The 22,674-nt window shown below is 47.1% G+C and overlaps 1 protein-coding gene across 1 annotated transcript; it reads left to right on the top strand.

Moving 5' to 3' along the window:
- Window positions 1–1,274: 1,274 nt before the first annotated feature.
- Window positions 1,275–10,636, top strand: MCFD2 (multiple coagulation factor deficiency 2, ER cargo receptor complex subunit). Its single transcript, XM_052648389.1, has 4 exons — window positions 1,275–1,343; window positions 6,594–6,754; window positions 7,713–7,872; window positions 9,185–10,636. The coding sequence occupies exons 2-4, from the start codon at window positions 6,606–6,608 to the stop codon at window positions 9,311–9,313; spliced, it is 438 nt and encodes a 145-aa protein (XP_052504349.1). The 5' UTR covers window positions 1,275–1,343; window positions 6,594–6,605; the 3' UTR covers window positions 9,314–10,636.
- The last annotated feature ends 12,038 nt before the right edge of the window (window positions 10,637–22,674 follow it).

Raw genomic sequence — 22,674 nt, 5'->3', positions numbered from 1 at the left:
TGAACTAGATCAAACTAACTCAAACTTCAGAGTAAGGAAAGGAGGAGTCTGGGATTAATAGGGTGTCCTCTATCCTCAGGTGGTAAAGTATCTGCTTCTAAAGCGGGAAACCTGGGTTCAATCTCCGGGTCAGGAAGACTCCCTGGAGAAGGGAATGGCAGTCTACTCCAGTATTCTTGTCTGGACAATCGCATGGGCAAAGGAGCCTGGCTGGCTACAGTCCATGGGGTCACAGAGATGGACATGACTGAGCAACTAAGACGCTGCTATCTTGCCACAATGGTCAGAGAAGGGAGGAAATAATTTTCTGAGCTATTAAAACTAGAAAGTGGTACTTGATCCTAGACAATATTTTCACCATCCATGTTTCTTTCTTCATTCTGCCAACCCATAAAAAGATAGGAAGCCTGGGTGCTTGATTCTCCGTTTCCAGACTCCCAACATGATTCAACCAGGTCCCTGCATTATCTTCAATCCCTGGCTGAGCCCACAGCAGTTCTGTATTTCCTAGGGTTACCTGAATTTTTTCCTTAGAGATGCAGCTTAACCTATCTAAGTATACCTGAAGTACATTGCTGCTGCTACTGCTGCTAAGTCGCTTCAGTCATGTCCGACTCTGTGCGACCCCAGAGACTGCAGCCCACCAGGCTCTCCGGTCCCTGGGATTCTCCAGGCAAGAACACTGGAGTGGGTTGCCATTTCCTTCTCCAATGCATGAAAGTGAAAAGTGAAAGTGAAGTCGCTCAGTCTTTCTCCATCCTAAAATTGGTCCCAGGGCCCACGGTTGGTGAGCAACTGCAGGGGCTAATGGCTTGAACCTGACAGAACTGGAATGGCAGGCAACAATTTTTTTCTTCACGCTATTATATTTTTTCTTAACTTGCAGTCAGAGAAACCCAGGAACCTGTAAACATGGAGCAGGTGGTGGAGCTGAAAGTCGGTTTGGAGGCCAGTTGCATCTGCCATACAACGTCATCAACCTACTACATTCCTGGGGACTTCCGGGCTTGCCTAGCCCCTACGGACTTGGGGGTTCAGGTGGTCCAACCCAGGATCCAACCGAGTGTCGCCCTATGGAAGGTAGACAGAAGAGATGCCTCCGCCCAGCCCTTACTGGGTCTGAGGCCGTTACACGTGGAATCACCCCAGAGGCCTGGATCAGGCACTGATCAGAGGCGGGGCCCGCGGCGCCAATGGGCGGGCAGAAAGGGACGCGCGTGCGCACAGCGGGCCAGGGCGGGGGCGGAGCCGAGGGAAAACGTACTGAAGACGGGAGCTGGCGAGGCTCATGCTGGAGGGCTTCGCTTTTGGGGAAAAACTGGTGGCAGCTGGTGGCAGCGAGGGTGAGTGAACCGGGGGCCTCCCGCGATCCGGTTGCGGCCTGTGAGCCCTGTGGCCCGACCTTGGAGGAGGAGTTCCGTGGGGCGGCATTCAGGAGTCTGCAGCGGGGCGGGATCCTGACGTTCCTTCGGGGGGTCTCGGGGCTTCTGGCTAGGGTTTGGAAGGCAAGAGCGGCCTGGGTGGGGGTCTCGGACCCCGAGCCGCAGCGGGAAGCTAGCCGACTAGGAGCAGAGCCTCCCTCCCGGGGCATATGCCGTAGGGGCTTTAAAACCTGATGGGCCGGCCGGGGTCGATCTCCACGCTCTTGGAGGACCTGCGGTGGACCTGCGCGCGGGCCCGAGTCGTTGCTGTCGGTCTGCCGCTGGTACCCCGTCTCTCTCTGGAAGAGACAGCAAACACTGACGGGGGCCGAGCTTGGCCAGGCTGTGCCAGGGGAACAGGGAGGCGGGGAAGCCGGTATTCCTCTCTTGTATCCCCTGTGTGAGCATGGCACCGCCATCCACCCAGATGCCCAAGGAGAGACCTGCACGTCATTCTCACATCCTGCACGCTTTACCCATCCACATCGAATCCATCACAAATCTCTCTTGGATACGCCGACTTCTGCACGCCCAGATCCTCTGCTCTAGCAAGTTCAGGCCACCATCATCTCTCCCCTGTGCCCCTTCTCCATCCTCTGTGCTTTGTTATATATTGGAAAGCCAGAGAGATGGCCTTAAAACCGAAATCTGATCACGGTCACCAGAACCCTCCCCCCATCCCCTGATCTTCCTTCTGTGGATCCCCATTGCGCTTACAAGCTCTTGAACATCGCTTTCAATGCCCTTGGTGACCTTTCTTCTTTTTTACTTTACTAACTCATCCATCTCCACTATACTGTCTTCAACCACATTGAATCCTTTTTAGTTCCCAGATTGGACCAAGTTCCTTCTAGGCTTAGGTGTTTATGTTCCCTCTACCTAAAGTGCTATCCTTTAATTGAAAAAAATCATCCTTCACATATTAACCTAGGTGGGGGTTGGGGCTATTGCCATACCCTACAGCTATCCCATTTACTGGTCTTTTCCACTGGGCCTGTCTGGTTCTTGTCACACAGATTATCCTATCCTCAGACATGCCTGTCCTCAGAACCTTGTGCAGCACCAGGCTGTTTGGTGAAGTTGTTGTTGTAGCTTAGTCACATCCAGCTCTTTTGCAACGCTATGGACTGTAGCCCACCAGGCTTCTCTGTCCATGGGATTTCCCAGGCAAGAATACTGGAGTGGGTTGCCATTTCCTTCTCCAGGGGATCTTCCCCACCCAGGGATTGAACCCCATGTCTCCTGCATTGCAGGTAGATTCTTTACTGCTGAGCCACCAGGGAAACCGAGGAAACAGTTACTTAAATGTATAAATGAAGCATGGCAGCTCCCTCCCAAATGAACAAATAGCTCAAGTTATTAACTGCCTGCTTCTCCAGAACCAGTTCTCAACCCCCAGCCCATGTAGGGTTTGTCTAGGAACTTGGTTCTTTCCTTACTTTCAGTCCAGAACCATGGCAGTTTTAAATGGAGAAGTACCAGTCAGAGTTTTTCTTTGATATCAACTCTGGGTACAGGATGTGTGGCTACTTTGAGTTTGATTCTTAACTGAGGGTGGTAGCATGAGAGAAAAGTTGCCTACAACTCATTGAGGAAGGCTGACTCCAAACTTTTTGGTGCTGATAAGACTAAGGACACAATGAGAGCGGGCCAGGCCAAACCACTGCTGGGAGGACTCCCGAGGGAAGTTATTTTTCTAGCTTAGGTCAGATCCTCTGTGATAGGGAACAACACATCTGGGTTCCAGGACCCAGAGCCCTCATACAGAGTGAAGGCATGCTGTTCCAGGTGAGCTCAGTATTTTGTTATCAGTTCACTAAAGGAGTAAAGGAGAGACAGAGAAAATAGCTTCCCCATTTTCACAGAGGGAGGGAAAGAGAAAAATAAAAGAACAGCAGGTGATCACATGTTAAGGCCAAGTGAGTGTGAGAGAACGCAGACTGAGGTCAGAGGAGAGAACAGTTGGCTTTGGCTGAGAGAACACAGAGATGACATTTGAATTGGGCCTGGAAGGAAGAGGGCGGATGGACAGGTGGAACAAATGGGGACAAATGCCCTAGGACTGGAAGAGGCTGCTGGAGCTAGGAGGAAAGCCCTGTTACAGTCAAGGCCCTGTGGGAGCCGGCTGCCATCAGTGGTCTGGCGCTTCTCCCCAGAACTCCTGTGAAGGATGTCTCAAATTCAGAAATCTCTCCTCCTCTGGATTTTTCTCTAGCCTAGCCTTTACACTTTCTGAAAGGCCAGTGAACCCAGGAACTCCTGGGGCTTATCTGCCAAGCTCTTTGCTTATGGCCTTGAGCTAAATAGTTGGAGTGTGGATGATGCAACTTGTTCTTTCGGCGGAAGGGGTTGCTAATATTTCCTTTTCAGTGTGAGCAGTATGGTTTGTCAGGTGGCAGTCAGATTCCCTGTTCTTCTTGTAGCACTTGCTAGGGGGAGTTTCTCTTCTGTGTTTGCAGATTTGGCTTTTGTGGTGGTCTCAAGGTTAGAAACCAGGCACAGCAAACCGAAATGGGGTAAGCCCCAAATGGATGGTTCTTGGCCTTTATCCCATCTCCTTTGAAGAGGGGATAATTTGGACTCAAAGTTACTGTATTACCAAGCACTTGGTTGCTTTTTGGTGTTATTCCAATAGAACCTCTCCCCCACCCCCCACCCCTACCTGATATACTAAGTGTCCAACCACATGGTTCTCAGAGATGGTGCCACGGGTCTGTTGATCACTGAGCTCTACTATTTGATAGATAGTGCCAAAACCAAGTTTCATCCTCAGTTACATTGACATCAGAACCTGGCAGTGTATGGGTGAGGATGATAACCCCCCAGCTCCCAAGGACCATGGCATGAAGGCTGAGAACCTCCAGCCTCTGTGCAGGAACTGTGCCCAGTGCTGTGAATGTGAATCCAGTCCCCAGCCTCACAGAGCCCAGTCCAGCAGAGGGTACCGAGAGGTCATCAGACGTGTTCACAGGCGCATGCACAGCTGTTGTCAGCAACAGACAGGACCTTTCTGAAGGGAACCACTTAGGAGCATATGGGAAGACCTTCTAAGCCAGACTTGGAGTCGAATAAGGCTTGCTGGAGAAAGAGACATCTAATGCATTATGAATCTTAAAGGCTTGCCCCTCTGGTCCCTCCTGTCCCAGAACTGCAGTGTGTGGTCAGAACAAGCTGCTCTTCTCTGGTTGGGGCAGTCTTTGCAGAGAGTAACCTAAGACCTTGTTTTCAGGTACCAGCTAGAAGGGCAGTGGCCTCATCAGTGTCTGGACACTTCTATTTGGTAAAATTGGGATGTAGTTTCTGGCTGTTCCTGAATTATTTTCTAGAGATGAGACTCAACCCGAATCCCCCTTTTCATTCCATCCATATAGAACTGGAACAAAATTATGGGATGAATTGCATTAAATATATATTTGTAAAGAAAAAACATGCTTATAATAGAAATTTTAGAAGCAATGGAAAAGTAAAGAGAAGAAAAATAAAAGTCACTCCTAATCTCATATTTCAGAAAGTAATCTTTCTTACTAGTTTTTAGTCTTTGTTCTGTGTATGAGAAATATACATACATTGTTTTGTTTTTTACAAAAATGAATTTATTTTTTTTTTGGTTGCACCACATGGCGTGGGATCTTAGTTCCCCAACCAGGGACTGAACTCAGAGCCACAGCAGTGAAAGCACCGAGTCTTAACCACTGGACCACCAGGGAATTTCCCCAAAATGAATGATTCTTTACAGACTTTTGTAGCCTGCTCTTTTTCATTTGGTGTATATTGAATGTCTTTTTCTATTGTGAAATATGACAGTTGCATTTTGATGTCCCTATTCAGTTACGAGACTCGATGCTTCTTTTTACACCTAGAAGTTATATATCCCAGGGACCATTGTCTCCTTAAAAGGGAGGGTATACTGCTGATATCCAGCAAAGCGGGTTTGGGAAATTTTCCTAAACATTGTGGGATGGCATTTTCCTAGGGTGTCACCCTCCAGAGCCTCTTGGGGTAGCCGAGAGGGGCCAGAACACCTCTGAGGAGAGGTCTCCTGGCTGTCCTTCAAGTTCTTTTTTTATAGAGGTCAGTCTGTAAGCCCTGGAAGGATCAGGACTTTCAGTTTAATAGCAGGTAAGGCTGCCTGAGCCTTGGTGGAGTATAGGTGGGAACAAGGCATTCCTGCCCTCGGGGAGCTTGCTGTGTAGCCAACTGTTTCTCCTTGTCGGCTACGACTCCAAGTCCAGCCAAACCCAAGAAGTACTAGATAGACCTAATCCCTGTGGAGCTCTCCTCCCTGGTGCTCTTTCTCGTGGCTCAACTCTTTGCCTCCCTCACAGCCCTGGGAGGTGGACGAGGCAGGGGATAATGTCCACTGCCATGGGCCTTGATCTAACCCACCCACTGTTTCCCCGAACCCCTGTCTCTGGGCTCACTCTGCCTAATACCTTCCCCATTGCACTGCCAGATGAGCCATTCTGAAATAACCTCTGCTCTCATCTCCCTCAGTGGCTCCCATTCATCCCCAGGCAATGTCAGCCTCTTTGGCCTAGCATGCAGAGCTGCCTCCAGCATGGCCTGGTCAGCCTCTGCAGCCTGCTGCCCACTGTTCCATCCACTTCATACCCTCTAAGCTCAAGTCTGACTCACCCACTTGGAGTTTCTCTCCCACTTGTCTGCACCTATCCTTCTACTCACACCTTCCATTCGTCCTTCAGTTCCTGCACGTCCACTGCACACCCCTCTATCTGGACCTGCTGAAGTGTCCCCTTGTCTGTTAACCTCTGGCTTTCTCTAGCCCAAAGGACACTTCATCCTCTGAACTCTCAGAGGGTTTCATCTTTCTTTAGTACACCTCACTTTCTGCCTTGATTAGTGCTCTCGGCAGGAAGTATTTCTCTCATCAAACTGTAAGCTGCTCGTAGGCAGGAGTGCTCTCCAGATCCCGGTAAGCTCTCATTGAGCTGCTTGGCATTCTGAAGGGGCTTCAGGAAAGGTCATGAACCCACCAGCCCATTTGAGTGATGGGGACCTGGAGAGCCCGAGGTCATCCTGCAGTCTGGTGGTGGAGCTGGCCAGTTCTCTTCCCCAGCCCTGCTCCCTTTCCCAGGAGTGTGATGTGTCAAGTCTTGAAAGAACCTCAGTTCTGCTGTTCTCGTCTTCACCTTCTTGTTCCCCACCTCCCAGGTACCGGTGACCATGAGATCTCTGCGACTGCTCAGAATCCCCTTCCTGTGTGGCTTGCTCTGGGCCTTTTGTGCCCCAGGTACCAGGGCCGAGCAGCCCGGGGCCAGCTCCTCCCATCACGGCAGCATGGGCCTGGATAAGAACACAGTGCATGACCAAGAGTACGTATTCAGCCAGGGCTGTGGTCCAGGGGCCTCCCCGTCTGCAGCTGCAGCCAGCTCCAAAGGCACACGCCATCCCCTTTGCCTTCTACTATTTGTCTAACCCCTTGACATTTTTCCAAGCATGGTGTTTATTCCTTGTAGCCACCTGTAAGTCCAGGTGTTCTTGTTTTGCCATCACATCACAGATGAGACCCAAAAAGGATGAACGGCTTTCCTGAGTTCATTCTGTCTCTCTTTTTCAGCACAGACAGGCAGATAGACACAGACACCAGCAGCAGTGGCAGAGTCCAAAACAGAGCTCAGGTTTCTTGCTTATGACAAGATCTTTTTCTTTTTTCTTGGCATGTTCAAACATTGTATCATTTGTTGGAACTTTTACCTTGGGCCAGTTAGCCTCACACATTCTTGCCTACAGTCCCTGCTCTATTATCCTTAAATTGCTTTAAGAAAAAAAACACATTAATACCTCCCCCAACAATGTTAGGTAAAGAACCTGCCTGCCATTGCAGAAGACCCGAGAGACATGGGTTCAGTCCCAAGGTCCAGAAGATCCCCTGGAGTAGGAAATGGCAACCCACTTTAATATTCTTGCCCAGAAAATTCCATGGACAGAGGAGCCTGATGGGCTATAGTCCAAGGGGTCGCAAAGAGTCGGATACGACTGAACATGCACACACACCCCCAAATGTTATGACCATATTCTAATAATAAAAAGGAAAAAGCAGCCATAATCTTGCCAGCATAACAGATGAACTGTTTGATTTTTTTTTCCCCTACTCCTTTCATGGCCTTGCCTATGTCTATCTTCTTGGAGAGTGGTCTGCCACTGTTTCTGTTAGTTTTTCTGTGATGGACATACTTGAAGATCTTGAACTTTTCAGAGTCCTTAAGATTTCAGCAGGATCCCAGCCCAGCACCGCTGCCAGGTGGTCTGAGCTTCACTGTTGGTCTTTAGGCATATCATGGAGCATCTCGAAGGTGTCATCAACAAACCAGAGGCGGAGATGTCCCCACAAGAGCTGCAGCTCCATTATTTCAAAATGCATGATTATGACGGCAACAATCTGCTTGACGGCCTAGAACTCTCCACGGCCATCACTCATGTTCATAAGGAGGTAGGTCGGGCAGAGGCCCAGGGGCAGCACCTTGGAGGGGCCCCTCTGGTGACTCGGTCCCTGCTCCTGATGGCTTCCCCTGTCCCCGTGCAGCACTATTTCTGCTTCTCCTTCTTCCGCTCACCTCCTGCTCTGCCTTTTTTCCTGGTCAGAGGGCCTTCTCACACAGGGTGACCAGCTGAGGCAGGGCCCCAGAGCCTGCCTCGGATCTTTAGCGAGTGCCACTGGCATTCCCACCATGTGTCAGGGTCTGAGAACTAGCTGAAAGGCAGACCACATTCAAAAGGCAGGACTACAGCTACATCACTTGGGAAGAATGGCCTGTCTGGGCCAAGGGATCGAGGGATTTGATGATGAGGGTTTGGGAGATACAGTATGGTGGTCATGTCCTGGTTATTATCTCTAATTTGAGAGGTGAGGAGACTGAAACTCAGATCTTATGCCTCCGTATCTAACGTCTGTTCCACTTGACCACACGTAATCTCAAGAGAGGAGGAGAGGCAAAGGTGGGGGTGGGGGGGAGCGTGTGCTCACACCGGCTGCCAGCCGAGCCGGGCTGTGTTTGCTCTGAAGGTAGCAGGGAGCACCAGTGGCTTTGCACAGGAGCCTAATGCAGTGTTTGCTGTGGGAGGCAGACTGATGGATGCTAGCAAAGACTGGCTTTGAGAGAGGAATTGGGAGGCGAGGATGGTGGTGGGCAGGAGAGGAAAGGGTTGGGACATGGGAGAGGTGACAGAGGACGAACTGGCCACAGATATGAGCAGCATTAGCTCAGCCCTTGGCAATGTGAGCCCTGCCACACCTGCTTCTGGAGCAGAAGTGCCTTCACCTCAGAGACTGTAACGGGGTCTACTGGTTGGCAATGCCTTCTTCCTCTTGTCCTGACCCCGAGATGTCTAGTGTGGGCTCTCGCCACTTTAGCAGAGCTGACCTGTGGGATGGCCTGGGCTGTGAGCTTTTCTTTAGGATAGATTTGTGGGTCCTGGAATCTATGAAACTCCGAGTTCTCTGTAAGCCAGACCCAGCTTTCTACAATGAACATGTATGACTTTGGTAATGAAAAAAGAATGAAAAGTATTTTTTAAAACAAATCAGCAAGGGCCTACTTTGATTGCCTTGTCCTTTTAACTGCCAAATATCATTTTTCAATTGGGTTGTTGTGAATTGACTCTGGATCTAACATGTGGCTTGTGGATTTCCAAGAAGTAGAAGTACTACATTTGAAGGAGTCTATGGACATTTTATTTTGGACATTAACCAGGCACTTTCAGTAAAAGATGCAGCTCATTATGGTGTGATTTGTACCTTGCAGGAGGGAAGTGAGCAGGCACCAATGAACGAAGATGAGCTGATCAACTTAATAGATGGTGTTTTGAGAGACGATGACAAGAACAATGATGGATACATCGACTATGCTGAATTTGCAAAATCCCTTCAGTAGACCCGATCTCCCAGTTAAATGCAAATCTGACCCATCATAATGTGATCGGACACTTTCCGTAATGCAAAATAACTCATTTCCAAAATACTGCTTTGGTATTTTGGTAAAAACCTGTAGCAACTTGTTACACTGGGGTGAGAAAGAGAAATCAAGAGAAATAAAAAAGCAGAGAAATGGGACCTACTGTAGTCCCCAAGTACTGTTAAATATCTTATTGGACAAGGGCTTGATAAAAAAAAATCCTTCTAAGAATATCGGATGATCGGAGCTGAGCACTCAGGAACTTGGATGGAGAATGCTGCTAGGCTCTTGGTTTTAATTCATGCTACCTGGAAAGTAAGACAAGCTTTTGCTAACTGGACACACTTTTCAGTAACTGAAGGAATGGAATGAATGCCAAATGTTTCCCCTGGGGGTGTCCTGTCTCTTCAGAGGAACGTGGTCAGTATTGTTCTGGTCAAGGGAGTATTTATTAGGCTATTCAAAGCCACAGATCAGAAGAATGTCAAATAGTTGAGCTAGCCAGAGTCTAAGATTCTGTATCTCCTGGGACTTTGGGAACACCACACCACTGACCTAAGTGATTCACCTTTTTCAGTTTCTCAGTATTTTATAATACTACTGCCACCTCCTTACACTATCTTTTATGTCTTCTTCAACCAAGGAGAGACCTCAATTCTAAAAGTGTTCTCTACTTCTCATCATTAGCAAACATTTTAGCTTTCTAAGTATTTGTATTTAACTCTTGTTTCTAGGGTTTTGTTTTTGCAGTTTAGAAACTCTTAAGAATGTAAGGACTTTATCCCTTCTGCTTGATACTGCAGAGGTGAACTACCAGCCAGTCTAGCCTAAGTGAAAAGTGAATTCTTCACCAAGCACAGTGATTAACCTGACACACACGAGACCTAGAAGGAATGTTGTTTAAATTACCTCTTCTGCCTGAATACGTGAATTCTTTCAGATCAGCAGAAAAAGAAGCCTAAAAACTCTTTAACAGTGTGAATCTCAATTGTAACTCAAAATCAGAAGTGGCTGCAGATTATAAGTTGGTTTATGGAATGTGATGGATATGCTGTGATAGGAAACCTGAAATGATGGTTGAATGGGTTAAAAAAAAAAAACAACTGCATAAAATTTGCTGTAAGATATATAGACTTATTTTCTGTACTAAAGTATTCTTATAAGAAAAATAAGTATTTGTAAAACTGGTTTCCTGTGTCAAGTATTTGTGCAATCAGAGCTGAATTGTAAACTATTCTTGTAATAACTGGTTATTTTGAAAGATTTATATAATGAATTCTGGATATATGACCAATAAAACTGATGAAAGAGCAGTTGATTTTGTCCACATAGGCTTGTCCTACCACCCAAAGGGTTGGTTGGTTTAATGCCCACGTTTACAGGTAGGACCCATCCCATGGGCTGGGACCCTCTCTGGCACTACCTTGTTCCTTTCTGCAGGGGTAGATCTAGGATTCACAGTCACTTTCCTTCTGTAGCCATTTTTTGCCTCTGCATGAAAGCACTTTTTGGACCGTCCTTCTCTGGCCAAGTTCAGAGTATGACGACATTGTCTAGGAAAATACAGTGTTTTCTCTTTGAGTCTCGGGGACTGTTTTTTCTTAGCCAAAAAATTTAAATTAGATAGCGTTATTGCAAGCACCCTTGGCCCAAGCAGGAAGCACAGTCGCCCCTGGATTTTTGGAAATGACACTTTGTTCTGCCAGTTGAAAGGAGAGCAAAGGAAGAAGTTACCATTGCCTCCCTGACTCCCATCCCCTGCCCGAGACCCCTGGGTCTTGCCCCTCTTCATCCAGAGCTGCCCTTCTGGATGGATATAGTGAGCAGACCCATGGTTGAAAGAACCTTGTATTTGGCAGCTAGGAAGTGAGGCAGCTGGAGAGGAAGAGGCAGATTCCTACAAGGTAGAGTCACCCAGTTAAACAGACCAGGCAGACACCTCTTCCCTCCTCCCCAGTTGGCTGCACTTTGAAATTGTTGCACACTGGCCTATATGGTTAGCCTGCCTTTCCTCATAGGAAATTCCCTGTGGGTGCACCCCCACCGCCCCCACCCCCACCACTGCCTGGCCCGCAATTACCCATCACGGCCCCTTTATCTCCTTTCCCCTATGTGAGGTGTTGGCTGTCCCAGCCCGCCTCGATTTTTCAGGTTGTATAAGGAACATCTCTGCTCCTTAATTTCTTTATCTCTAAAATAGAGACAAATACACAAATACACCTGAGAGAGGCCGACTTATAACACCACAAGCTTTGAACTCAGGCAGAGCTGAGTTGAAACCCCAGGCCTGCTATGCTGTTAAAGTTCTCTAACTTTCTCATCTAAAAACATAGTGAAATTTACCCACAGAGTGGTTAAAAGTATTAACAAAGTGAGAGAAAATATATATAAAACATCAAGCGAATGGCCGGCACAGGGTACGAGCTACACAGAGTCAGTGCCCCCTGTTCCTTAGCCTGGCTGAAGCATCTGGGCCCCGTCTCACTGAAGAGTAGGGTCTGGAGAGGCTGGGAAGAAGTGGGTGGCTCCTTAGGGGCAGGCATCAAGTGTCTTTTCTGCTGCCTTTATTTTTTAACCTGAATTGTTTAATTTTTTAAAAATTTTGGCCCACTGTGCAGCTTGTGGGCTCTGTTTCCGAACCAGAGATGGGGCCTGGGCCACAGCAGTGAAAGCACTGGACCCTAACCACTAGACCACCAGGAAACTCTCTCTTCCCTGCTGATTATATTCCTCAATCAAAGCACTGAATGAATGAGTGAGTGTAAATTCTCAGGGAAGAAATGAAGGGTCATACTGAATGCAATGGTGAAGGACACAAAAGCGTGGAAACAGAAATCAGACCAACGGAGTCTTCTACTCACCTGGCCTCCCAGTGATTTCACTGGTCCTCAGCTAATCCCCTTTAGAGAGGGGGAAACAGACCACCTCCCAGACCTCCTTAGTCGGCACACAGAAGGCACTCAAGCCGTTAGCTGTGCCTCCTTCCTTAGAAAGATCTAGAAAAGAGAAGAGAGGTGCCACCAGTGTCCAGGGCTGTGGAGATGGAGACCACAAAGGACAGCTGCCTCAAGCCTGCTTTTTCACCCCAGGGCATTTTGGAGGTGTGCAGGTTTGAGAAAGCACTAGAAGAGGATTTTTTTTTTTTAATAAATGGCAACTGCAAGATGATGGAATAAAAGCACCTGTATCTCCATCTCAAGTAATTAATCTCAAATCAAGAATAAATACAAAAAAAGACAAATTCCACCTTCAGTGACCTGGGTTTGCCAGACCCGAGGGTGGAGAGCCGGCAGGGGGTGTGGACTGACAGGAAAGAATGAGGGCGGCATTGAGGAAAGCAGCTTCTTCGTGCCCTAGAATCTAGGAGCACAGGAACTGAAGGAACCAGGCACCAGGGGAGGCATGAAGCGGTAGCCAAAGGCAGGGGTGAGAGGAGGGCATAGGCCCGGCCAGGCCCGGCCTGTTGCATCCAGCTAGCCCCCTTGTCCTCAGAACACAGCAGCCTGGCTCTGAGGAGGTAAGCCAGAGATGCTCTCGGCTTGGGAATGCCAAGTGAAGTGTGGGGATTGAGGGGACCATGCCAAAAGCAGAGTGAAAGGCTCTTCTGCACGTGATCGCGAAGCTTCAGATAGCCTGGGGCCAGGCTTGTGTTCCTTGTGAATGCAAAGTCCATTCCCTGAAGAAACTGAAGTGCCCCCTGTGTGAAGACCTGCAATTACTGACATGTTTGGGTTCCCAATGAAAAACCAGGCTGGCCACCTGCCCCCACACAGATAACTACCAAATGGAGCCTGCCCAGACATCCATGGCTCCCAATCAACTTGTTAGTGTCACACTTAAATATGAATAGGTTACTTACGATTGTAAATCAGTTCAGGGGAAACCTGTAACATGAGAGAGACAGTGACCAAAACAAGCTGAGAAAAGGAACACTGAGGAAACTGAATTAATACAGGGGGGAGCAGACAATTAAGGCAATTATGATCTGTATCTTCTGAGATATGAGACTTGATCACATCCAGGAAACATAATCAGGATGCCATAAGAAAGGAAGAATTGGAAAGAGGATCTAGAAACAAAAAATGTGATACTATAGAATCTGGAAATAAAAATTGCCCTACCCCACCCCCATTATGTTTTCCATGGATGAAAAGTAAGGTCAAGGAGATCTCCCAGGAAGCAGAACAAAAAGACAAATTGTTGGATTATCGCAGAGAAAAGATAAGAAAGTAAGAGGATTTACTGAGGAGATCCAACATCCAGTTAATAGATAGAGTGCCTGATGAACTATGGAATGAGGTTCCTGACATTGTACAGGAGACAGGGATCAAGACCATCCCCATGGAAAAGAAATGCAAGAAAGCAAAATGGCTGTCTGGGGAGGCCTTACAAATAGCTGTAAAAAGAAGAGAGGCGAAAAGCAAAGGAGAAAAGGAAAGATATAAGCATCTGAATGCAGAGTTCCAAAGAATAGCAAGAAGAGATAAGAAAGCTTTCTTCAGTGATCAATGCAAAGAAATAGAGGGAAAGAACAGAATGGGAAAGACTAGAGATCTCTTCAAGAAAATTAGAGATACCAAGGGAACATTTCATGCAAAGATGGGCTCGATAAAGGACAGAAATGGTATGGACCTAACAGAAGCAGAAGATATTAAGAAGAGGTGACAAGAATACACAGAACTGTACAAAAAAGATCTTCACGACCCAGATAATCATGATGATGTGATCACTCAAGAGGCTCTCGTGTGGAGTGACTGAGGAAACACAGGTAACATTTGCAAAACCCTAAGAATGGAGCCTGCAGAGAGGGAGCAGTTTGTGTCAGTCAGAACCATTAATATTCTGAGCCCTGAACCCATCACTGAGGCCAAGGCCATGCCACACAGACTGGTGGGCTAAGGCCTCGGCTATAGCTGCATTTCTGGGGAGGGTCTGGAGCCCCAGTAGCATAAAATGACTGATGGTGATGAGGCATTTCTGCAAAGTAAATCAGGATACAATTTTTAGAAAAGGGAGGTGGGAAGCTCTGCGTGTCCTGCCCTAGGATGGTTGGCAGTGAAATAGTCCATTCTTTCAAGGAAATCTCCTCACTCCTCACCATCCAGGGCCTGGCCTCAGGGGCCGCTGAGACAGATAAATACTATACTTGAAGGCCCAGCTTCCTGCCTGTTCCCACCTGGGCCTCCATCATCAGCACGAGTGGAAGCCGTGTTCTGTCCTCTTCCTGTCAGTCTCTGATCATCCAACTTGGACCCAGACTGCCTGGAATCACTCGCACTCACTTCTCAGGAGTAAATAATCATGGTCAAACATGGTCCAGTCTGACCCCATTTAGGAAAAATGTCTGCAGCTGTACAAGGGCACACAGTAGGGCTCTTTGAACCAATTTACCCTTCTCAACACCTGGATCTTCAGTGGGGTTACTTCCTCCAGTCTGAGGTGTTCTCTAAGTACCATGAGTGTTTGCTTTTTTGCTGGGAGATTGACGGAGGCCCCTGGGAGCTGCGGCCTGAAAAAGAGGAAAGATCTGCCTACCGAAGTAAAGTAACTGAGTCCCACAGCCGGGAGGAGAGAAAGGAGCTATGTCAGGCACACACAAGAGGAAGATTAGGGAAATGAGACAGCGGGCTGATAGGAGGCTTGGCAACACTCCAGTCCACGGTCAGGATGTGGAGGGCACCGGAGAACTGAACTGAGGACAGAAGTCGGGTGGGGAGAATCCATGGGATGCTCTGAGAGGATGAGCCTGCAGCTGGGGAACTCAGGGGTCTTTGGATGTCAAATGTAATTGATGTTCACAATAATGGGTTTTACCATGTATTAATGTGTCAGCTTTATTTCCCTACTTTGTGCTCGACTATGTACACAACCACAGCTTACTCTCTCCCTCTTGGTGCTATAGGAACAAAATGCTGGGATTTCATTAGAAGAATATACTACATTTTCATTAAAAATAATATGAAGGGCTTCCCTGGTGGCTCAGTGGTAAAGAATCCACCTGCCAACACAGAAGACTCAGGTTCGATCCCTGATTCAGGGAGATCGCACATGCCACAGAGCAGCTAAGCCTGTGCACCACAACTATTGAGCCTGTGCTCCAGAGCCCGGGAGCCTCAACCCCTGAGCCCAAGCGCCACAGCTTCCGAAGACCGTGCACCCGAGAGCCCCTGCTCTAAAACAAGAGAAGCTGCCGCAGCGAGAAAGCCGAGCACCGCAACTGGAGTAGCCCCTATTCGCCAAGGGGAGGAAAGCCCGAGCAGCAACAAAGACCCAGTAGAGCCAAAAATAAAATCATTAAAAAAATAATAATATGAGGGCTTCCCTGGTGGCTCAGTGGTAAATAATCTGCCTGCCAAAGCAGGAGACATGGGTTCGATCCCTGATTAGGAAAGATCCCACGCGCCGTGGAGGAGCTGAGCCCGTGTGCCACAGCTGCTGAGCTTGTGCTCTAGAACGCCTGCTGTGCAGCAAGAGAAGCCGCCGCTGTGGGAAGCCCACGCACCAACTGGAGAACAGCCTCCAATTTCCACAGCTGCAGAAAAGCCCCAGCACAGCCACAAACAAACAGAATCAGATAAAAATGAATCAATAATAAAACAAAAAGAAAAGTCAATCCATTTAAATTTAAATAAGGCCTCTTCAGTGTGAGTGAAGAGCATGATAATAATATGAAAATCCAGAATAATAAAGAAAGGAAAAAAACGGACTCATTCAGCAGAGTTATATATGATGATGTATTTCCTCATAGTCTTTTTTTCTGTTTTTTTTTTTAAACATTGTTTTAATCATGGCATTTATACAATTTGTGTGTGTTTTGATCAAAGACATGCTCCTGTCTGATGTAGTCCTTGTAAACTTCATTTTTAACAGCGGCAGGTTATTCTGTTGAACAGATAGACCCTGATGTCGATCCATTTGTCCACTGAGGAACCAGATAACATGTGAGAATGTTCTCATCAGCGGTGTTAAGTTTTCATTGTGATGTCTCTCTTTGTGCCTAAAACCACGTCTATCTTTACTATCATTTCTTGAGGAAATAGAGTTACCGAGGGCTGAATAATTTTAAGCCTTGATAGGCACTGCTAAACTGTGGTCCAGAAAAGTCAGACTAATTAATACTCATCTCTATGGTATAAAAAGAGCCCATTTCCTTTAGCTAGACCCATAGTATATCCCAACAAGTTTCCCTAAGGATAGAGTGACCAAACGTCAGTGCTTTTTACATTTTGCTCAAAATAGTACAGTCTACACCAATGCTAAAAGCGATACCATTTGTTCATTTACTTATTGGCTATTTATTGTGTGTTTACTATGTGTCTAGATTTGAGTACCTCCTGGAGAAGAGAAAAAGAAAAAAGAGTCTTTTCTCTATTTTCCTCACCCTGCCCCACCACCCACCCTGAAAAAGGCTTTTTATCACTGACCAGGTTTCCCTAGAAGGTGCTGAGGTGAACAGAAAAATATTCTTGAGTAGCATCTCCAATAAAACAAAAGCTAAATCACATTTCTACCACAAGAGGGAATCCATTAAATCAAGGACCAAACCAAATAGCTAGCATTTCAACAGGGAATTCGTTGCAGAAACCATGAACATTATATCTGAACTTTTTGGATGTTAAAAAAAACTACAGGACTTTTGCTTCTGGGAAGAGCAAGCAGACGCGCTTCTCCCTGTTCCTCCAAGCACAACAAAACCCTGGGACATTATACACAAAACAGACATAGAAAGACTCTGAAAGGTGGAGAGAAGATAGGCTGGCCAGGGGCTCTGGGGCCTGAGCAACAATATGGTGGTGAGTTCCCTTATCTGTTTTCATTTTTTTAACCTCATGTTTCCCAGACCTGGAGCTAACTAAGCCAGCAACCCAGAAATGACAAAAGGCACAGACATAAAAAAGCCCCTGTGAAAACCTGCTGTCTCTAGCCAAGGATGAAGACAAGAGCAGCCTAACAAGGCAGAAAACATCCAGACAAAGACTGCTTTGCTCCTGCCAGACACTGGGGAAAACTGGCCCTTCCAGCAGAGGCCGAGTGAGCCCCAGACTTTCTCCCGTGCTGGGCTGTGATGAGAGGCCCCTCCTCCTTCCTGCCCGAGGAGGCCAAGAGCCGGGACTTTCATTCCTTCCACCTGCTAGGCAGTACTGAGGCCTGAAATTCTACCTCCACCTGGGTTCGCTCCCACTTCCTGCTGGATGGATCAGAGGAGGCCCAATAGAGGGTTAGGATTTCACCACTGCTCAGTGACAAGGGCTTCCCAGGTGGCTCAGTGGTAAAAGAATCCACCTGCCAAAGCAGGAGACACAGAAGATGCGGGCTCAGTCCCTGAGTGGGGAAGATCCCTTGGAGAAGAAAATGGCAACCTCCTCCAGAGGAACCTGGCAGCCTACAGTCCCCAGGGCGCAAAGGATTGGACACACTGAGCACGCAGGAAAAAGACGAAAAGACAGTGATAATAGGTCACCTGCCCTGCAATGTCAGTGGGGACCACACAGTTCCCAAGCTCCCAGCCCCGCCCAGCAGCAATGAGGAGTTCCTGGCTTTGGGCATCAACACGGGACTAGTGGAGAGTCTGGGCTGCTCCCTCCATCTGTTAGTGATAAGACAGAACCCAACCTGCTCCCTGCTAGACTGATGTCATAGAAAACCAGATAATGAGGTTTAAATAAGATCCAGTCTCATTACATAACAGGAAAATGTCCAGGTGTCAGTTGAAAAATCCTTCATCATACTAAGAACCAGGAAGACATCCAACTGAAGGGAAAAAGATGCTGATACTGAAGGAACAGATGCTCTGTTAGATATCAGTTGTTAGAGAATTAGATGGGTTAGAACTATCTGATGAAGATTTTAAACCAGTTGTGATAAAAAGAATACTTCAACAACCACAAACAAGCATGAAAAAAACAAGTCTCTGCAAAGAAATAGAAGTTACAAAGAATGGAGAGATGAATGGATAGAGAAGACGTGGTGCATATATAAAATGGAATTATTATTCAGCCATCGAAAAGAATGAAATAATGCCATTTGCAGCAACATGGATGGACCTGGAGATGATCATACTAAGCGAAGCCAGACAGAGAAAGACAAATATCGTATGCTATTGCTTGTACGTGGAATCAAAAAAAAAGAAAAAGACACAAATGGGGTCTTCCCTGGTGGTTCAATGATAGTCTGCCTGCCAATGCAGGAGACAGGGGCTTGGTCCCTAGTCCAGGAAGATCTCACGTGCCATGGAGCAGCTAAGCCTGTGTGCCGTGACTATTGAGCCTGTGCTCTGGGACCCTGGAGTCACACCTGCTGAAGCCCGAGTGCCTAGACCCCATGACCTGCAACAAGGGAAGGCGTCACAATGAGAGGCCCACGCACTGCACGTAGAGAGTAGTCCCTGCCCACTGCAATCAGAGAAGATCCCGCACAGCAGTGAAGACCCACACAGCCAATAAATACATAAATGAAATGACTTTTTAAAATGACACAAGTCAGCTTATTTATAAAACCAAAACAGACTTAGCGAACAAACTTATGGTGACCGGGTTGGGGGTGGGGTGGGGAGGATGCAGGCGGGGATAGATGGGGAGTTTGGGATTGACATGGCCACAATGCTGTATTTAATATAGATAACCAACAAGAACCTACTGTATAACGCAGGGAACACTGCTCAGTTGCTAAGTCATGTCTGATTCTTCATGGCCCCATGGACTGTAGCCCTCCAGGCTTCTCTGTCCATAGAGTTTCCTAGAAAAGAATGCTGGAGTGGTTTGCCACTTTCTACTCCAGGGGATCTTCCTTCCCAATGCAGGGATCGAACTCACATCTCTTGTGTCTCCTGCATTGGCAGGCAGATTCTTTACCACTAGTGCCGCCTGGGAAGCCCAATCGACTATATTCCAATATAAAATGAACATTTTAAAAATTGCTGGTCAAACTACTGTCTGGCTAATAAAATTTCCCAGAGTGTGAAAACTCCTGAAGAGAATAATAAGTGGAAAGAAATCTATACTGAGACTTATCACAGTCAAACTTCTGAGATCTAAACTCAAAGAAAAAAAATCTTAAAGGTATGGGAAGAGAAACAAAACCTTACCTCTTAGGGAAAAACAACTTGAATAACAGCCCATTCTCATCAGAAACCATGAAAGCCAGAAGAACTGGCACACAGTTTTTAAGTGTCAAAAAAGATCCCTCAATCCAGAATCCTGTATCTAGCGAGAATATCCTCGCAGGGAAACCAAGATGTTCTCAGACAATGGAAAATAAAGGGACTTTTCCACCAGCAGGTCTACTCTGAAAGAATGGCTAAAGAGAGTTCTTTGAACACAAAGGCAACAATAAAAGAAGGAAATGGAACAGCAGGAAGGAAAACAGAAAACTGACTCAAAAAAACGTTAAAAAACAACAACAACAAAAAGTTTTGAAAAATGTAGTCTTTCCAACCCCACCATGGCAATTTAAAATATGGGCCCTGTGAGCCAGGGTTAGAAGAGGCCCGTTGCTTGGTGTTAGTGCCCCAGGGGCTGTACTGGCAGTCCTCACGATTAGAGCCTGCTTTCAGAGGCTTTCAGAGAATTTGATTTGCTCTGCCAGAAACATTGCGCTGGGCATTTTCTGTCCATGAATTTCTAATTGCTTCCCACTGGGTGGCTGGGGAAGGACGTACACGTCACTCCTGCCAAGGCTAAGAGGCCCAGGGAGGGGAGAGGAAGGTGAGGAAGCCACTGTGTCCCTGTGGAGGGAAGTACGTGGGGCTTGCCTGAGTGGCTGGAGTCCCACAGGGCAGAAGAGGCTGAGTGTCCCTTGCCCCTGGCTGTGGATATAGCCAAAGAAGGCTGGAATGAGGGCAGGTGTGGATGTGGTGGGTGAGCCTCAGAGGAGAGACCCAACGGGTGTCCATATCTAGATTTCAGGGAGAGACCTTGAGCTCCACAGATACTGGGGAATTGGAGTATGGGAAATACTAGGGGGTCATCCACAGGGCAGACTCTGGCCTTCATAGGCTAAATTCTATGAGCTCTATGGGGTGTGATTCTGGGAGTAGAGTGACCACATCTGAAGGGTTAAGGGTATTGAAAGTACCCGTTCTTGTGGGCTGTGGGAGCCCATGAACAACAACCTCATCAAAACTGTCCTTTGGCTGTTGGAGAAAGTCACTGGGTGGGAAGATGGTGTAGATGGAGCAGGCAAGGAGCAGACAGTGAAGTCACAGGGCTACAAGACTTCCCTCTGCCTCAGGGTGGGACCTCCAGGCAATAGCTCATTTCTGCCCTCCTTGAAGGTGGACATACCCATGCTGTAAGGCTATACTGCCCATAGTTTCAGAGATAGGCCTGGATACCCATTCAATTCAGGCCAGTGCCTTTTCTCTCCCGGGGATTTGATGTTTTGGACTGAGGGACAATCAGCAGGCAGGCACAGTGGTGGAGACAGGTGTGTGGGACCCTTGCTACTCAATGTGTGGTCCATGGACCAGCAGCATCACCCAGGGTGAGGGTGTTTATAAATGCCCATCCCAGATCAACTGAGTTGGAATCTGCTCTTTAACAGATTCCATGATTCATATGCTCATTTAAACTGGAGAAACTGCTCTAGAGAGAAGGTCCCCAGACACCTCTTGCGAGGAGGCCTGAGCTGCTGCTCTGAGAAGGGTGGTTCCATTCTAACTTGGATTCCAATGGCCTCCACTGAATTGCCTTTTTTTCTAACTCTGGCCAACTTGGTTTCTATATTGTTTATGACCAAGAGAATCTTGCCAATGCACACTGACAAGGCCTTGGGAACAGTGCAACTCAAGGGCAGGCTGACTGAGTCTGCCATGCCAGTCCAGTTCCATCACTAGTCAGTCCTCTGTTTTCATAGAGGCTTTAAGTCACATATAATGAAAATGCTCCCAAAATGAAAATGATTTAAACCATTCTTCCTTTAGGACCAAGTTATCATCTCATATTCTTTCCAAAGGGACCATTTGATGGACTGGACACAGAAAAAATCATAGAGACCTTCCCATATTTACATTTTAGCAAAGCCTGGCTCTGCTTCCTCAGGAAAGGCTTGTATTGAAACTTCTCTGTGAGGCCCCTTTTAATGAAGTGCAAGGAAGACCTTCATCCCTGCTCTGACTAGTCCAGCCGGTGGTCACCAGTCCCGCTCCTGAGCCTCTAGAACAGCACGCCTTGACCTCTTGTGCTCCATGGATCCCTTTACAGAATAACGTCTTCAAATTTGTAAAAGACAAAAGATTTCAAAGACGTCAATTACATTGAAATACAGGTTCCAAAACATTTTAAGAGGTGAGACATTTAATAATATAAATGCTTCTTAATTCACATCAATAACATCTACCAGCACTTACAACAATCACTGTAATTTCAAAGTCATGATAAGTAAGTGATTTGAGACATTCGCAATGACTACAAATGATAGGAAAATATTCAAAAATTTTCTGTGAATGAAGTCACCGTTTCTGCTAATACCACCACGGTTTGATGCCTAACTCATAATTGAAGAAAATGCTAAATTTCAGCTTAAGTTTCCTGAAAATAAAGACGTCCTCTTTTTCCTGCCCAAGTTCACGGAACCCCTGAAGTATATCTAGGGACAACAGTTGGTGGGCCTGAGGTTTAGAACCCTTGCCCTAGAGAATATCAAGTCTGTAACACGTAATAAATTATTTATAACCTTAGAAATAATGTATTTTTAAATGCATAATAGATGTGTATTACAGTAAGAGTCCAAGCCCCATCACTCCTCTGCCTGCCTGCCCCCCACCCGGATCTGGTCCTCTCCTAATTGGTGTTGTCTTGGCAGGGTCCTATATTCAGTGGACCTGAGTCTGTCTTCTCTTACCTGCTGGACCACCACCCAGACTTAAATGCACGGCAGAGGCTAGGCCAGGAAGGACCACTTAATCAGCATGTGTTGGCTCTGCCTGTGATGACTTGTTGAATGTCTGAATCTTAAGATTCTGAGATTTTTGTTGCCTATCGATCCCCTCTGTGCTGTGCTTAGTCGCTCAGTCTTGTCCGACTCTTTGCGACCCCATGGACTGCAGCCCGCCAGGCTCCTCTGTCCATGGGGATTTTCCAGACAAGAATACTGAAGAGGGTTGCCATGCCCTCCTCCAGGGGATCTTCCCAACCCAGGGATGGAATCCAGGTCTCCTGCATTGCAGGCAGGTTGTTTTTATGGATCCCCTCAGGTCTGATATAAAATCTGTCATTTGCATTTGCACCACTAGATGGCAGCAGCATCTCGCAGAATCTCCTTTCCCAGACCGTATCCTATCCAAGGGCTATTTTTTGAGTCAGTTCTACTTCTCTTTTGGAAAATCCAAGTCCCTCCCCCAA

This window comes from Budorcas taxicolor, chromosome 11 (assembly GCF_023091745.1).
Source record: "Budorcas taxicolor isolate Tak-1 chromosome 11, Takin1.1, whole genome shotgun sequence".
In the NCBI taxonomy this organism is placed as follows: Eukaryota; Metazoa; Chordata; class Mammalia; order Artiodactyla; family Bovidae; genus Budorcas; species Budorcas taxicolor.
The sequence above is the reverse complement of the archived record's forward strand: the minus strand, read 5'-3'. Positions and strand labels throughout refer to the sequence as shown.

Bases quoted from the DNA above. Each gene is read 5' to 3' on its own strand.
- MCFD2 (XM_052648389.1), top strand. From the start codon at position 6,606: ATGAGATCTCTGCGACTGCTCAGAATCCCCTTCCTGTGTGGCTTGCTC. The intron at 6,755-7,712 runs GTACGTATTCAG...GTTGGTCTTTAG, and splicing joins AACACAGTGCATGACCAAGA to GCATATCATGGAGCATCTCG. The intron at 7,873-9,184 runs GTAGGTCGGGCA...TGTACCTTGCAG, and splicing joins TCACTCATGTTCATAAGGAG to GAGGGAAGTGAGCAGGCACC.